At 37.5% G+C, this 16,711-nt stretch overlaps 1 protein-coding gene across 1 annotated transcript in view; it reads left to right on the top strand.

Annotated features, from left to right (window-relative positions):
* TEX11 (testis expressed 11) overlaps positions 1-16,711 on the top strand; it is a 373,633-nt gene that overhangs the window by 280,809 nt on the left and 76,113 nt on the right. The window contains exons 18-20 of the mRNA XM_082445679.1: positions 6,827-7,131; positions 11,996-12,081; positions 14,750-14,806. Of these exons, the coding sequence (XP_082301805.1) occupies positions 6,827-7,131; positions 11,996-12,081; positions 14,750-14,806 (448 nt within the window). The remainder of the gene's footprint in view (positions 1-6,826; positions 7,132-11,995; positions 12,082-14,749; positions 14,807-16,711) is intronic.

Here is a 16,711-nt window from a genome sequence, read left to right as displayed (position 1 = left end):
CCCATTTGTTTATTTTTGGTTGTATTTCCATTTCTCTAGGAGATGGGTCAAAAAGGATCTTGCTGTGATTTATGTCATAGAGTATTCTGCCTATGTTTTCCTCTAAGACTTTTATAGTGTCTGGCCTTACATTTAGGTCTTTAATCCATTTTGAATTTATTTTTGTGTATGGTGTTAGGGAGTGTTCTAATTTCATTCTTTTACATGTACTGTCCAGTTTTCCCAGTGCCACTTATTGAAGAGGCTGTCTTTTCTCCATTGTATGTTCTTGCCTCCTTTATCAAAGATAAGGTAACCATATGTGCGTGGGTTTATCTCTGGGCTTTCTATCCTGTTCCATTCATCTATGTTTCTGTTTTTGTGCCAGTACCATACTGTCTTGATGACTGTAGCTTGGTAGTATAATCTGAAGTCCGGAGCCTGATTCCTCCAGCTCCGTTTTTCTTTCTCAAGATTGCTTTGGCTATTCAGGGTCTTTTGTATTTCCCTACAAGTTGTGAAATTTTTTGTTATAGTTCTACGAAAAATGCCATTGGTAGTTGGATAGGAATTGCATTGAAACTGTAGATTGTTTTGGGTAGTAGAGTCATTTTCACAATGTTGATTCTTCCAATCCAAGAACATGGTGTATCTCTCCATCTGTTTGTACATCTTTAATTTCTTTCATCAGTGTCTTATAGTTTTCTGCATACAGGTCTTTTGTCTCCTTAGGTAGGTTTATTCCTAGGTATTTTATTCTTTTTGTTGCAGTGGTAAATGGGAGTGTTTCCTTAATTTCTCTTTCAGATTTTTCATCCTTAGTGTATAGGAATGCAAGCGATTTCTGTGCATTAATTAATTTTGTGTTCTGCTACTTTACCAAATTCATTGATTAGCTCTAGTAGTTTTCTGATAGCATCTTTAGGATTCTCTATGTATAGTATCATGTCATCTGCAAACAGTGACAGCTTTACTTCTTTTCCGATTTGGATTCCTTTTATTTATTTTTCTTCTTTGATTGCTGTGGCTAAAACTTCAAAAACTATGTTGCATAATGATGGTGAGAGTGGACAACCTTGTCTTGTTCCTGATCGTAGAGGAAATGGTTTCAGTTTTTCACCATTGAGAACGATGTTGGCTGTGGGTTTGTCATATATGGCCTTTATTATGTTGAGGTAAGTTCCCTCTATGCCTGCTTTCTGGAGGGTTTTTATCATAAATGTGTGTTGAATTTTTTCAAAAGCATTTTCTGCATCTATTGAGATGATCATATGGTTTTTCTCCTTGAATTTGTTAATATGGTTTATCACATTGATTGATTTACGTATATTGAAGAATCCTTGCATTCCTGGGATAAACCCCACTTGATCATGGTGTATGATCCTTTGAATGTGCTGATGGATTCTGCTTGCTAGTATTTTGTTGAGGATTTTTGCATCTATATTCATCAGTGATATTGGCCTGTAGTTTTCTTTCTTTGTGACATCTTTGCCTGGTTTTGGTATCAGGGTGATGTTGGCCTCGTAGAATGAGCTTGGGAGTGTTCCTCCCTCTGCTATATTTTGGAAGAGTTTGAGTAGGATAGGTGTTAGCTCTTCTCTAAATATTTGTTAGAATTCACCTGTGAAGCCATCTGGTCCTGGGCTTTTTATGTTAGAAGATTTTTAATCACAGTCTCAATTTCTGTGCTTGTGTTGGTCTGTTTATATTTTCTGTTTCTTCTTGGTTCAGTCTCAGAAGGTTGTGCATTTCTAAGAATTTGTCCATTTCTTCCAGGTTGTCCATTTTATTGGCATATAGTTGCTTGTAGTACTCTCTCACGATACTTTGTATTTCTGCAGTGTCTGTTGTTACTTCTCCTTTTTCATTTCTAATTGTATTGATTTGAGTCTTCTCCCTTTTTTTCTTGATGAGTCTGGCTAATGGTTTATCAATTCTGTTTATCTTCTCAAAGAACCAGCTTTTAGTTTTATTGATCTTTGCTATCGTTTCCTTCATTTCTTCTTCATTTATTTCTGATCTGATCTTTATGATTTATTTGCTTCTGCTAACTTTGGGGTTTTTTTGTTTTTCTTTCTCTAACTGCTTTAGGTGTAGAGTTAGGTTGTTTATTTGAGATGTTTCTGGTTTCTTGAGGTAGGATTGTATTGCTGTAAACTTCCCTTTTAGAACTGCTTTTGCTGCATCCCATAGGTTTTGGGTCGTCGTTTTTTCATTGTCCTTTGTCTCTAGGTATTTTTTGATTTCCTCTTTGATTTCTTCAGTGACCTCCTGGTTATTTAATAGTGTATTTTTTAGTTTCCATATGTTTGTATTTTTTATAGAATTTTTCCTGTAATTGATATCTAGTCTCATAGCTTTGTGGTGAGAAAAGATACTTAATACAATTTCAATTTTCTTAAATTTACCAAGGCTTGATTTGTGACCCACGATATGATCTGTCCTGGAGAATGTTGCATGTGCACTTGAGAAAAAAATGTATTCTGTTGTTTTTGGATGGAATAATCCTGTAAATATCAGTTAAGTCCATCTTGTTTAATATATCATTTAAAGCTTGGTTTCCTTATTTATTTTCATTTTGGATGATCTGTCCATTGGTGAAAGTGGGGTGTTAAAGTCCCCTGCTATGACTGTGTTACTGTCAATTTCCCCTTTTATGGCTGTTAGCATTTGCTGTTAGGAGCATAAATATCTACAACTGTTAAATCTTCTTCTTGGATTGATCCCTTGATCATTATGTAGTGTCCTTCTTTGTCTCTTGTAATAGTCTTTATTTTAAAGTCTATTTTGTCTGATATGAGAATTGCTACTGCAGCTTTCTTTTGATTTCCATTTGCATGGAGTATCTTTTTCCATCCCCTCACTTTCAGTCTGTATGTGTCCCTAGGTCTAAAGTGGGTCTCTTGTAGACAGCATATATATGGGTCTTATTTTTGTATCCATTCAGCCAGTCTATGTCTTTTGGTTGGAGCATTTAATCCATTTACATTTAAGGTAGTTATCGATATGTATGTTCCTATTACCATTTTCTTAATTGTTTTGGGTTTGTTATTATTGTAGGTCTTTTCCTTCTCTTGTGTTTCCTGCCTAGAGAAGTTGCCTTAGCATTTATTGTAAAGCTGGTTTGGTGGTTCTGAATTCTCTTAGCTTTTGCTTGTCTGTAAAGGTTTTAATTTCTCTGTCGAATCTGAATGAGATCCTTCCTGGGTAGAGTAATCTTGGCTGTATGTTTTTGCCTTTCATCACTTTAAATATGTCCTGCCGCTCCCTTCTGGCTTGCAGAGTTTCTGCTGAAAGATCAGCTGTTAACCTAATGGGGATTCCCTTGTATGTTATTTGTTGCTTTTCCTTTGCTGCTTTTAATAATTTTTCTTTTTATTTAAGTCTTGATAGTTTGATTAATATTTGTCTTCACATGTTTCTCCTTTGATTTATCCTGTATGGGACTCTCTGGGGTTCCTGGACTTGATTGACTATTTCCTTTCCCATATTATGGAAGTTTTCAATTATAATCTCTTCAAGTATTTTCTCAGTCACTTTCTTTTTCTCTTCTTCTTCTGGGACCCCTATCATTAGAATGTTGGTGCATTTAATGTTGTCTCAAAGGTCTCTGAAACTGTCCTGAATTCTTTTCATTCTCTTGTCTTTATTCTGCTCTGTGGTAGTTATTTCCACTATTTTATCTCCCAGGTCACTTATCCGTTCTTCTGCCTCAGTTATTCTTCTATTGATTCCTTCTAGAGAATTTTAATTTCATTTATCATGTTGTTCATCATTGTTTGTTTGCTCTTTAGTTCCTTTTGGTCCTTGTTAAATGTTTCTTGTATTTTCTCCATTCTATTTCCAAGATTTTGGATCATCTTTACTGTCATTATTCTGAATTCTTTTTAGGTAGACTGCCTATTTCCTCTTCATTTGTTAGGTCTGGTGGGTTTTTGCCTTCCTTCTTCATCTGCTGTGTGTTTCTCTGTCTTCTCATTTTGCTTAACTTACTGTGTTTGGGGTCTCCTTTTCGCAGGCTGCAGGTTCATAGTTCCCGTTGTTTTTGGTGTCTGCCCCCAGTGGCTAAGGTTGGTTCAGTGGGTTGTGTAGGCTTCCTGGTGGAGTGGACTGGTGCCTGTGTTCTGGTGGATGAGGCTGGATCTTGTCTTTCTGATGGGCAGGACTGCGCCCGGTGGTGTGTTTTGTGGTTTCTGTGGCCTGATTATGATTTTAGGCAGCCTCTCTTCTACTGGGTGGGGTGTGTTCCTGTCTTGCTAGTTGTTTGGCATAGGGTGTCCAGCACTGTAGCTTGCTGGTTGTTGAGTGGAGCTGGTCTTAGCGTTGAGATGGAGATCTCTGGGAAAGCTTTCGCTGTTTGATATTACGTGGAGCAGGGAGGTCTCCAGTGGTCCAGTGTCCTGAACTCGGCTCTCCCACCTCAGAGGCACAGGCCTGACACCCAGCTGGAGCACCAACACCCTGTCAGGCACACGGCTCAGAAGAAAAGGAGAAAAAAAGAAAGAAAGAAAGAGGGGGGGGGAGGGAGGGAGGGAGGAAGGAAAGAAGGAAAATAAAATAAAATGAAATTATTAAAATAAAAAAAATATTAAAAATAAAAAATTTAAAAGTAATTTAAAAAAGAAAGAAAGAAGAGAGCAACCAAAACAAAAAACCAATCCACTAATGATAACAAGTGCTAAAAACTATACTAGAAAAAAAAAAAAAACGGACAGAGCGAAACCTAGGACAAATGGTAAGAGCAAAGCTATACAGACAAAATCACAGAAAGAAGCATACACATATACACTCATAAAAAGTGAAAAAGGAAAAAATATATGTATCTATATATATTTTAAAAAAAGGAAGAGAGCGACCAAATCAATACACAAATCTACCAATGATAATAAACTCTAAGTACTGAACTAGGATAAACATAAAACCAGAAACAAATTAGATGCAGAAAGGAAACCCCAAGTCTACATTTGCTCCCAAAATCCACCGCCTCAATTTTGGGATGATTCGTTGTCTATTCAGGTATTCCAGAGATGCAGGGTACATCAAGTTGAATGCGGAGATTTAATCCGCTGCTCCTGAGGCTGCTGGGAGAACTTTCCTTTTCTCTTCTTTGTTCGCACAGCTCCTGGGGTTCAGCTTTGGATTTGGCTCTGCCTCTGCGTGTAGGTCTCCTGAGGGCGTCTGTTTTTTGCTCAGACAGGATGGGGTTAAAGTAGCAGCTGATTCGGGGGCTCTGGCTCACTCAGGCCAGGGGGAGGGAGGGGTACGGAATGCACGGCGAGCCTGTGGTGGCAGAGGGCAGCGTGAAGTTGCAACAGCCTGAGGTGTGCTGTGTGTTCTCCTGGGGAAGTTGTTCCTGGATCAGGAACAGTGGCGGGCTGCACAGGCTTTCGGGAGGGGCTGTGTGGATAGTGACCCGTGCTTTCACACAGGCTTCTTGGTCCTGTAGCAGCAGCCTTAATGTTTCATGCCCGTCTCTGGTGTCTGTTCTGATAAACGCGGCTCTCACCTGTCTCTGGAGCTCGTTTAGGCAGTGGTCTGAATCGCCTCTCCTTGCACACCCTGAAACAATGGTCTCTTTCCTCTTAGGCAGTTCCAGAATTTTTCCCGGACTCCCTCCCATCTAGCTGTGGCGCACTAGCCCCCTTCAGGCTGTGTTCACGCAGCCAACCCCAGTCCTCTCCCTGGGACCTGACCTCCGAAGCCTGAGCCTCAGCTCCCAGCCCCCACCCGCCCTGGCGGGGGAGCAGACAAGCCTCGGGCTGGTGAGTGCTGGTCGGCACCGCTCCTCTGTGCGGGAATCTCTCCGCTTTGCCCTCTGCACCCCTATTGCTGCGCTCTCCTCCGTGGCTCCAAAGCTTCCCCCCCGACACCCCCCGTCTCCGCCAGTGAAGGGTCTTCCTAGTGTCTCCTTCACAGCTCCCTCCCAGAGGTGCAGGTCCTGTCCCTATTCATTTGTCTCTGTTTTTTTCTTTTTCCTTTTGCCCTACCCAGGTACATGGGTATTTTCTTGCCTTTTGGGAAGTCTGAGGTCTTCTGCCAGCTTTCAGTAGGTGTTCTGTAGGAGTTGTTCCACATGTAGATGTATTTCTGATGTATTTGTGGGTTGGAAGGTGATTTCCTCGTCTTACTCCTCCACCATCTTAAAGGTCTCTCTATCTCTGTCTTTTAATTGGATCATCTAGACCATTTATATTTTAACGTGATTACTGATATGGCTAAGTTTAAATTTAGCATCTTGTTTTTTGTCTTCTATTTGTCCTATCTGGTCTTTGTTGCCTTTTTTCTGCCCTTTTGGATTAATTAATATTTTATAATTATGTTTATCTCATTCTTTGGCTTATAGGTATAACTTTTTGTTTTGTTATTTTAGTTGTTACTTAAGGCCTATAGTACATACATATCTAACTTATCACGGTCTACCTTTAAGACACACAAGGAAATATAATACCACCATTCTTTTTTTTACTTTATTCTGTATTACAATCCACTTTATGGATGTACCAAATTGTATTTAGCCCATACATTATTGATGAAATTTAGGTTCATTCCATATTTTACTCTTACAAAAAATTGCTGTGTGAACATATTTGTATGTTTTTATTCACTTTTGCGGATATATCCATGGAATAATTTCATAGAGGTGAATTGCCCAGTCGGGCATTTTTCTGACATTCAAGTCCTCCTTGACGGTTTAGCAATTTAGATGACTTTATGAAAATTAATTAATATTTTAAAGATATTAATGCTCTTAAAATAAATTCCAAAGTCATTGTGGTATAATTAACCATAGATAGCTATTATCTTTGATAACAGTATCTCATTTTTTAATTGTTTCCTTGTTTTTCAGCTTTGCAGGCAATTACTCCTTCAGAGAATTTATTAAGAGCTGAAGAACAAGAAGAGAATGTTGTACTTAGATATAGAGGTTTAGTTGTCATGTTTCTCAATTTAGCTGCCCAGTTTGCTCTAAAGGTAATTCTTATGTACCCATCTATGAGATTTTTACCTCTTTTCCATTTTCAGAGACAATTAGAATGGAATCATCATCAGTTAGGCACAGGAGAGGACTTTCTTTACCCTCTATTTTGCCTCATTATTTTCACACCAAGCTTTGTTGCAGAATTGCTTTATTTCTCTTCATTGTTTTATGATGTAGAGTAAAGTAAATAAAACAAAGTGAGGTAATAGTTTTGAGCTTAAAACAACAGAAAAAATAAGCATAGCAAAACATTAACTTTTAAGAGAAACTTGAGATTTAAAGTACTATACCATGCAAAAAAATAGTCATCTATTTGGAAGCTTATCTTTCTCATCCGTTTGCAAAAAAAAACACAGTTTAAATCTTAATGGACCTTTTTAGTTTGTAACCAGAAAGCGACTTTAGTTTAGAAGTAATAAATACTTGCACCTCCTTTGTTTACTTGCAAAATTCTGGTCTTAATAATATACAGGATTAGGAAAAGCATTGTAGCAACTGTGGAGCTCTTGGAGTAGGTGCTAGACCGGGTTTGAGTTCTGGCTCTGCCACTTAAGTGCTTCCCTTCTTTGAATCTTAATTTCATCATTTGTAAAATAAAGATAATACCTAACTCCAGGGTTATTGTGAAAATTAACTGAGAGGATGGCTGAAAATGTGATTTGTAATTAAATAAGCTTGATCTACACATATAGTGTTTCTGTTCTTATTAACAATATACAATCTGGCCACAGCTGTCTCTTCTACTTTATCTCATATTACTCCCCTGTATCATCATTATAGTGATATAATCCACCATTACGTTAGGCACAAGATCTAGAATGGTGGAGGCACAGGCCCTCTATAACTCCAAGCAAATACAGTGTCTCTCAAACAGGCCAGTCACATTCCTTTGTCTGTGTCTGTTTTATACCATCCCATCTTTTAAGAAATGTTCTTATTTAAATGCCACCTTTTCAAAGTCCAACTTAAGATTTCCTTCCACTGTAGAGACTTCCCAAATCAATTCCAGTCCTCATTGCTCTCTTTCTACTCTAAGTTTCAGTAATTTTTAACGTGTATGATAGTTATTTGGTCTGTATCATATATACTGCCTTATATTGCTAATGCATGGATTGTCTGTCTAACTTGACTTATAAGCTCCTTGAGGGCCATATTTCTAGTACCTAGCCCAATATCTTGCCCAAAGTAGTAGCTGAATACAGTTTTGAATGATATGTGTTTTGATGTTAATGAATAGGATAATAGAACTCCTGGAAGAGGAAAAATATTTGGCAGATGTAGGTACATGATGTGCTTGTGCAGGAAATGAGAGAAAAATCTATAATGGGGAACCCAAAGGCAAATATCTTTTTAAAGGAAGGTTTATAAAGTTACATTTGATGGAAAGCAGAAGAAAGCCAATGGAAGAATTATGGAACTGTATTTCTGAAAAGGAAAATAATTTTAATAGAGGAGAAAGAATCAGGAAAAAAACAGCCTCAAGTAGTTTGAATTAGAAGATGGAAGGAAGGATGGATGAGCCAAACCCAGGAAACTGAATATACCTCTACAAAAGAACAAGGGTGGAATCCAGTTTTTACTTACTACAATTGCTTTGCAAAAGGCATTTCAAGTGCTAGTGAAACTATCATTCATTCAGCAAATATTTATTGAGCACCTACTAAGTGCCAGGCACTGTTCTAGTCTCTTGGGATAAATTAGTAAACAAAACAGTGATACGCCTTTTTGGAGCTAACATTCAAGCAGGAGGAGAGAAGATAATAATAAGCATAATAAATAAGAAATTATATAATATGTTAGAAGTTGATAGTAATATAGAAAAAATAGAGCAGGATAACAAGGATCAGGGATGGGAGTGGGCTGGAATTGGTGTGAGTTATTTTTTTTAAATAGGGTGGTGAGGATAGGTCTCATCCAGGAGATGACATTTGTACAAAGACTTGAAATTGTTGAGGGAGTTAGCCCTGTAGATAGATATATGGGGGGAGTGAAGAGGAAGAGTATTACAGGCAGAGGTAACAGCCAATACAAAGGCCCTAAGGTATGTAGCAAGGAAGCCAGTATGGCTAGAGTGAATAAAGGGTGGGATTAGTGAGAGATGAAGTCAGAGAGGTGATAGTCTGGATTACGTAGATCCTTATAGGCCAGTGAAAGGACTTTGACTTTTACTCTGAATGACATGGGGAACCATCGGAAGGTTTTTAACAGAGCAGTGACATGATTTGACTTTCATTTTGACAGAAATACTCTTGGCTGTTATATTGAGAATAGACCATAAAAGAACCAAGCAAGGAGACCTGTTAGGAAGTTTTCGAAGTAATCCAGGGAAAAGATTAAGGTGACTCAGATAAGGGAGATAACAGTGGAGGTAAATGATAAAAGAATTTGCTGACAGATTGGATGAAGGGTATAAGAGAAAGAGACTGGGTCATCAAATGGAGTTGCCATCAATTGAAGTAGGAAAGGCTGCAAATAGAGTACGGTTGGGGGCAAAATCAGGAGTTCAGTTTGGACATGATGCATTTGAGATGTCTATTAGACTATCCAAGTAGAGATCTGAATAGTCAGTTGTATATATGACTCTGGAGTTGTGAAAGAGGTCTGGGCTGAAGAGAAAAGTTTAATAAGAATCATTAATATATAGATGGTATATAAAGCTATGAGACTGGGATGCCATCACCAAGGGAGTGAGTATATATGCAGTAGAGAAGAGGACCAGAGACTGAGCCTGAAACCCTCAAACATTAATGGTTTGGAGAAAAGAAGAGGAACCAGTAAAGGATAATGAAAGGGAGTAATCCATGAGGTAGGAGAAAACAAGGATGATGTGGTGTCTTGGAAGCCAAATGTGTTTCAAGGAGGAAAGAGTGATCAACTATGTTGAATGTTGCTGATAGGTCAAATACAGTGAGGACTGAGAACTGACCATTGGAATTTATAATATGGAGGTCATCGGTGAGTTTGACAAGAGCAGTTTTGGTAGAGGTAGGACAAACACCTGATTAGAGTAGGCTCAAGAGAGAATTGAAGGAAAGGAATTGGATACAATAAGTATAGACAATTCTTTAGAAGAGTTTACTACAAAGGGAAGAAAAGAAGTTGGGCAAGAAAACAAAATTTTTTTTAAAGTTGGGCAGTAGTTGGTGAGAGAAGTAGGATCAAGAGGTTTGTTTGTTTGCTTGAAATGGGATGAGTGAGAATGTTTATTTGCTAATAGGAATGAACCAGTAAGAGAACAAAAATTGACAATGTGAGAGAGAAAAATGAAAGTTGTTAATGTCATTAAATAGGCAAGAGGTGATGGATGCAAGTGTATAAGTTTAGGGTTTGGCTCTAGGAAGAAACATGGATAGTTCATTTGTGATAGCAGTTGAGAAGGCAGAGTATGTGGTGTGGTTCCTGGTGTGTGAATAGATGTGGTAGTGGGAATCTGTGGAAGTTCTCTTTCTGACTGCTTCAGTTTTCTCAGTGAAGTAAGAAACAAGGTCATCACCTGAGAGTGAGAATAGGAGAGGAGGTGTTGGGTGTTGAGAAAAGAGGATAAGATATCAGCTAATCATCCAGAAAATCAAAGTGAATGGCAAGGGTAGTGTGGTATGCTTGCCTTGTAGCAATAAGGTCCATTTGATGAAGTTTTAAAAATAAAACAAATAGTTGTACAGGTTTTTGCCCAGCTACTTTCAGCTGCATGGATGCGGCACAAAAGTCACTAGAAAGTTGAATTTAACCAGGCTCATGGTTTTGCCGATGAATACAGTGAAGCAAAAGAGGGGCAGGAAAATCAAGGAACAAGGGAGTGATTATAGTTAATCCCCATGGAATTTAAACTGGGTACCGAGGAGGACTTCAAGGGGATGAGGGATGGTGAAATATTAGTAGTATCAATGTATTGGAGATCTTAATGCAGTTGAAGGATTGCTGGAGTGATAGAGGGAGTGAATTAGAAAGGTAGGAGATGTTAGAATACATGAAATAGAGCAGGGTACAAGACTAGAGTGAGGGAGTGAGACACCTAGAATTGGTCCATGCACAACCCTGAGAATGAGTGTGTCCTTAAATTGTGTACCCTAGGAGCCTCACTTGCATCACCTGGCTTTTAGTGATGACAGTGTCCAGTGAATGACTGTGCTAGTGAATGGCTAAGATAATTGGCAGAGTGGAATTCAAGGAAGTAAGAGACTAGGATATTAGAAGGATCATCTATCTGTATGATGAAAATGCCAAAAATTGGCAGGAGTATTTTTTGGAAAAAATAGCTGTGAGTAGTAGATAAATCATTAAGAAATGAGAAGAAATGGTCTGAGAGCAGTTCACTGTAACAGTGAGGGATAATGGGTGATATAGTCTGGTGACAGGAAATTCAAAGCTGGGGGTTTTAGGGAGCAAGAGGGAGAATAATTTTAAAACAGCAGTGAGGAGCAAAAATGATGCCTACTCCATCTCCAGGTCTAGGGAGATGAAAGAAAAGCAGCCACTACTTGAGAGGGCTTCATTGGAAGCAGTATCCTTGGAGAAACCTAGATTTCCATTAGAGAAAGAATGTAGAGGGAACTTTCTGGGAAGAGGTTGCTAATAGAGGAGATTTTGCTGATAATGGACTGAATTTCAGAAAGCATAGTGGAAGGGTTGGAGGAGTTGGGGAGAAATGAGAAAAGAGGACAAAAGGGATTTACAGAGCCTTATGTGGATTAGGGTGCTAGAAATGAGGGTGACCTCAGAGTCCAGGGTTCTTTTGGCTACTGCTGGCAAACAGGAGTAAAGAGCACAGTAAGATTAGTCCTAGTGAATTCAAGGCAGTGTTGGCAAGGCTATGAGTGTTTGTGGATAGGGAGGAGTGGCTTTCTGGGGCCAATATGAACCTGTTCTGTTTTTGTCAATGAGTTGTATCTTCATTCTACCATCTTGCAGTAGCTCTTTTGAGAATACAAAACAAACAAGTTCAGATTTTGTCTTCCCCTTAATGGACAGGAATATAGATAACATTTTGTAAGTATCACTTTGAGATGTAATTTAACATATTATATTTGTCCTTTTTAGAATGGACAACATATCATGGCAGGAAAAGCTTTGGAATATTTAGCTCAATATGCAGATGACGGACAACAAGTCCTTACAGCTTTAAAGTAAGTAATCCACATCCTGTGGATGTGAAAGGATCTCCTCTGTACATGTTACTCTTGGTCTATAAACTTTGCCAAAATAGTACTGATGGGATCAAGCTGAGTCAATGCCTACAATACCAAGTGGGTTTTTTTCCAGCTTTATTGAGATGTAACTGACAAATGGTGGCATTGTGTAAGTTAAGGTATGTAACCTGGTGATTTAATACACATTCGTATTATGAAATGGTTAGCACAATAAGATTAGTTAATACATCCATCACCTCACAAAATTACACACTGTGTGTGGTGAGAACATTTAAGATTGACTCTCTTAGCAACTTTCAAGTGTATAATACAGTATGGTTAACTACAGTCACCATGCTGTACATTAGATCTTTGGAATGTATTCATCTTATAACTGGAAGTTTATACCCTTTGACCAACATCTCCCCATTTTCTCCACCCACAGGCCCTGGCAAACATCATTCTACTCTATTTCTATGTGTTTGGATTTTCTTTCTTTCTTTTTTTTCTTTTGTTTTTTTTTCTAGAGATTCCACATATAAGTGAGACAATACAGTTTTTGTCTTTCTCTGTCTGATGTATTTCACTTAGTACAGTGCCTTCAGGGTCCATCTGTGTTGTCACAAAAGGCAGGATTTTCTTCTTTTATTTGGTTGAATAATATTCCTGTTTGTGTGTGTGTACATATACCACATTTTCTTTATTTCTCCACTGATGGACACTTAAGTTGTTTCCATGTCTTGGCTATTGTGAATAATGCTACAGTGAACATGGGGGTGCAGATATCTCTTTAAGATAGTGATTTCCTTTCCTTTGGATATATACCCAGAAGTGGGATTGCTGGATTGTATAGTAGTTTTATTTTTACTTTTTAAGGAACCTCCATGCTGTTTTCCACAGTGGCTGTACCAGTTTGCATTCCCATCAACAATGCACTAGGGCTCCCTTTTCTCTACAGCACTTGTTATGTCTCGTCTTTTTGATAATAGCCATTCTAACAGGTGTGAGGTGATATTTCATTGTGGTTTTGATTTGCATTTCCCTGATGATTAGTAATGTTCAGCATCTTTTCATGTACCTGTTGGCCATTTGGATGTCTTCTTTGGTAAAATATCTATTCAGGGGCTCTGCTCATTTTTTAATAAGATTATTTGTTTTTTGCTGTGGAGTTTTAGGAGTTCCTTATATATTTTGGATATTAACCTCTTATCAGATAAATTGTTTGCAAACATTTTCTCCCATTCCATAGGTTGCCTTTTCATTTTTTTTTGATAGTTTCCTTTGCTGTGCAGAAGCTTTTTACTTTGATGTAGCCCCACTTATTCATTTTTGCTTTTGTTGCTTGTGCTTTGGGTGTCATATCCAAAAAATCATTGTCAAGGAGCTTTTTCCCTGTGTTTTCTTCTAGGACTTTTATGGTTTCAAGTCTTATATTTAAGTCTTTAATCCATTTGAGTTAGTTTTTCTGAGTAGTGAAAGATAGGGGTCCAATTTCATTCTTTTGTATGTGGATATCCAGTTTTCCCAGTACCACTTATTGAAAAGATTATCTTTCCTCCATTAAATATTCTTGTCTCCCTTGTCAAGTATTAGTTGACAGTATATATATGGGTTTATTTCTGGGCTCTCTATTCTATTCTATTGATCTACGTGACTATTTTTATGCCAATACCATGCTGTTTTGATTACTATAACTTTGTAGTATAGTTTGAAAACAAGAAATGTGATGGCTCTAGCTTTGTTCTTCTTTTTCAAGCTTGCTTTTGTTGTTCAGGGTCTTTTGTGGTTCCATTTGAATTTTAGGATTTTTTTTTTCTATTTATGCAAAAAATGCTATTGGAAATTTGGTAGGGATGCTTAAGGTAAAAAAAGATATCAGTTGAAACTGATCTTTCCCTTTCTCTGTTTCTATGACGGAAAATGGTTTATCAAAAGGGAACTTTTACATACAATAGTGAGAGGAGGGTGAGGTTAGGACATGGTAACTCCTAATGATGTAACTGAGAATATGCCAGTGGGAAAAATAAACCAGAAGGGTTCTATAGTGATTCTCCCATTGGTCAACTATACTTGAGGCCACACTTCTGAAGGGAAATGGAGTCACAGATATAAAAGTATCAGAAGGAGTCTTGAGATACATGCGTTTAGTCAGATAAATATCTAAAATTATTCTGGATGATTGATGGTGTTTTTTCTTTTTAAAGATTTTTAGGATTTGAAACTTTACAAACTACCTTATTTTGTCAGTTTGTCATCATGCCGCCAGATCCCTTCAAAAAATATTCATCCAAGTTTATGTGGAACCCAAAGGCCAGTTCCAGGTTCCTTTATAGAAAGAAAAATATAAAAGCCTTGTACACTATATCTGATGTTCTGGCAGGTGATTTGGGGCAATTATATAAACTGTGGAACTATTTAAGAATTTGTCATAAGCAACACTTTTGTTTTAAAATTATTTAATTAAATTACTCTTCCAAAATTACAAAGTTGGTATGTTTTCATTGAAACCATTAAGACATACAAAGACCTATAAATAAAATAATCTCCTTTTTTACCTCTCTTTTCTCACTTCTGCCTCCTGGGCTAATCAAGATTAATAACTTGGTATATATTCTTTCACATATTTCTTCCTAAGCATCACTTTTTATATTATTTTATCATACAGGTGTTTGTTTCGTCTTGTTGTTCCATCAGTTTCTCAAATGCCAGAATCTGAAAACAAGTAAGTTATAATTCAACAGAAATGATGTATTCACCATTAGAAAAACTATAACAACTTTCACTAGAAACCTTGTATTGAGAGATGTATAGTATACTGGGTAAGGTCAATATAGGCTCTGGGGCCAGTCTTCCTGGGTTCATATTTTGGCTCTGCCACTTATTAGATATGTAACCTGGGCTTCTGTTTCCCGATCTGTAAAATGGGTATAATAATAGTACCTACCTTATGAGGTTGCTGTGATGACCTGATGAATAAATACATGTAAAACACTTAGAATAGTGCCAGGCATTTACCACGCCCTCAGTAATGTTCGTTATGATTTCATTATGATATTGTGTCTGTTTCCCCCTTTCTTAACAGGAGACTTAAATATAGACATAGCTCTTAGCTCTTACTTTCCCACAGAAACATAAATAACCTGGTTGGCTTGTTGATTCTGATTCTATATCAGCTCAGCTGGGTGTATTCAAATATCTTTCTGCTCACAGTTTCTATGGCATGAGATATAAAGAACTTAACAATTCATGGAAGAATTGGGTCACCCATATTTCATTCACAAAATTCACTGACTCCTAATGATTTAAAAGAAAACTCTATTCAAGGTCTTGACTAGGGATAACTTTCAGAGAAATACCACCTATCTCTGTTTTCTCTACTTGGACAAAAACTCTGTAATAGTGTATCACTACTTCATTTTTGCTTTGTATATTTGTACCTGGAGGCAATATATTTTTTCAGCTAAATTCTTTGGGAACTATCTATGACTGAGATAATATTAGACTGATGACATAACTTTTTTCATAATACAAATTTTACCCAAACATATATGGTAAGTTTTGCCCCTTCTTTACAGGCTCTATGAATCCATTTGAAGGGCACTCAAGCTAACTAAAAAAAAAAAAAACCATATTGAGATAATTGAAAATTTGAGTAATGACCAAATATTTGATATTAAGAAATTATTAACTTTTAGGCATATAATGGTAGTATAGTTATGTTTTTAAAAGGATCCTTATATCTTATAGACACATCCTAAAATATTTATGGATGAAATGATGTGATGTCTGGAATTTGCTTCTACAATAAATGCTGGAGAGGGTGTGGAGAAAAGGGAACTCTCTTGCACTGTTGGTGGGAATGTAAATTGATACAGCCACTATGGAGAACAGTATGGAGGTTCCTTAAAAAACTAAAAATAGAACTACCATACGACCCAGCAATCCCACTACTGGGCATGTACCCTGAGAAAACCATAATTCAAAAAGAGTCATGCACCAAAATGTTCATTGCAGCTCTATTTACAATAGCCAGGACATGGAAGCAACCTAAGTGTCCATCAACAGATAATGGATAAAGAAGATGTGGCACATATATACAATGGAATATTACTCAGCCATAAAAAGAAATGAAATGGAGTTATTTGTAGTGAGGTGGATGGACCTAGAGTCTGTCATACAGAGTGAAGTAAGTCAGAAAGAGAAAAACAAATACTGTATACTAACACACATATATGGAATAAAAAAAAAAAGTTCTGAAGAACCTAGGGGCAAGATGGGAATAAAGACACAGACCTACTAGAGAATGGACTTGAGGATACGGAGAGGGGGAAGGGTAAGCTGGGACAAAGAGAGAGAGTGGCATGGACATATATACACTACCAAACGTAAAATAGATAGCTAGTGGGAAGCAGCCGCATAGCACAGGGAGATCAGCTCAGTGCTTTGTGACCACCTAGAGGGGTGAGATAGGGAGGGTGGGAGGGAGGGAGATGCAAGAGGGAAGAGATATGGGGACATATGTATATGTATAACTGATTCACTTTGTTATAAAGCAGAAACTAACACACCATTGTAAAGCAATTATACTCCAATAAAGATGTTAAAAAATAATAATAATATGGGAGAA

This window comes from Balaenoptera physalus (assembly GCF_965194825.1).
Source record: "Balaenoptera physalus genome assembly, chromosome: X".
NCBI classification, from domain to species: domain Eukaryota; kingdom Metazoa; phylum Chordata; class Mammalia; order Artiodactyla; family Balaenopteridae; genus Balaenoptera; species Balaenoptera physalus.
Note: the sequence above shows the minus strand (reverse complement) of the source record. Positions and strands in the feature narration are given on the sequence as shown.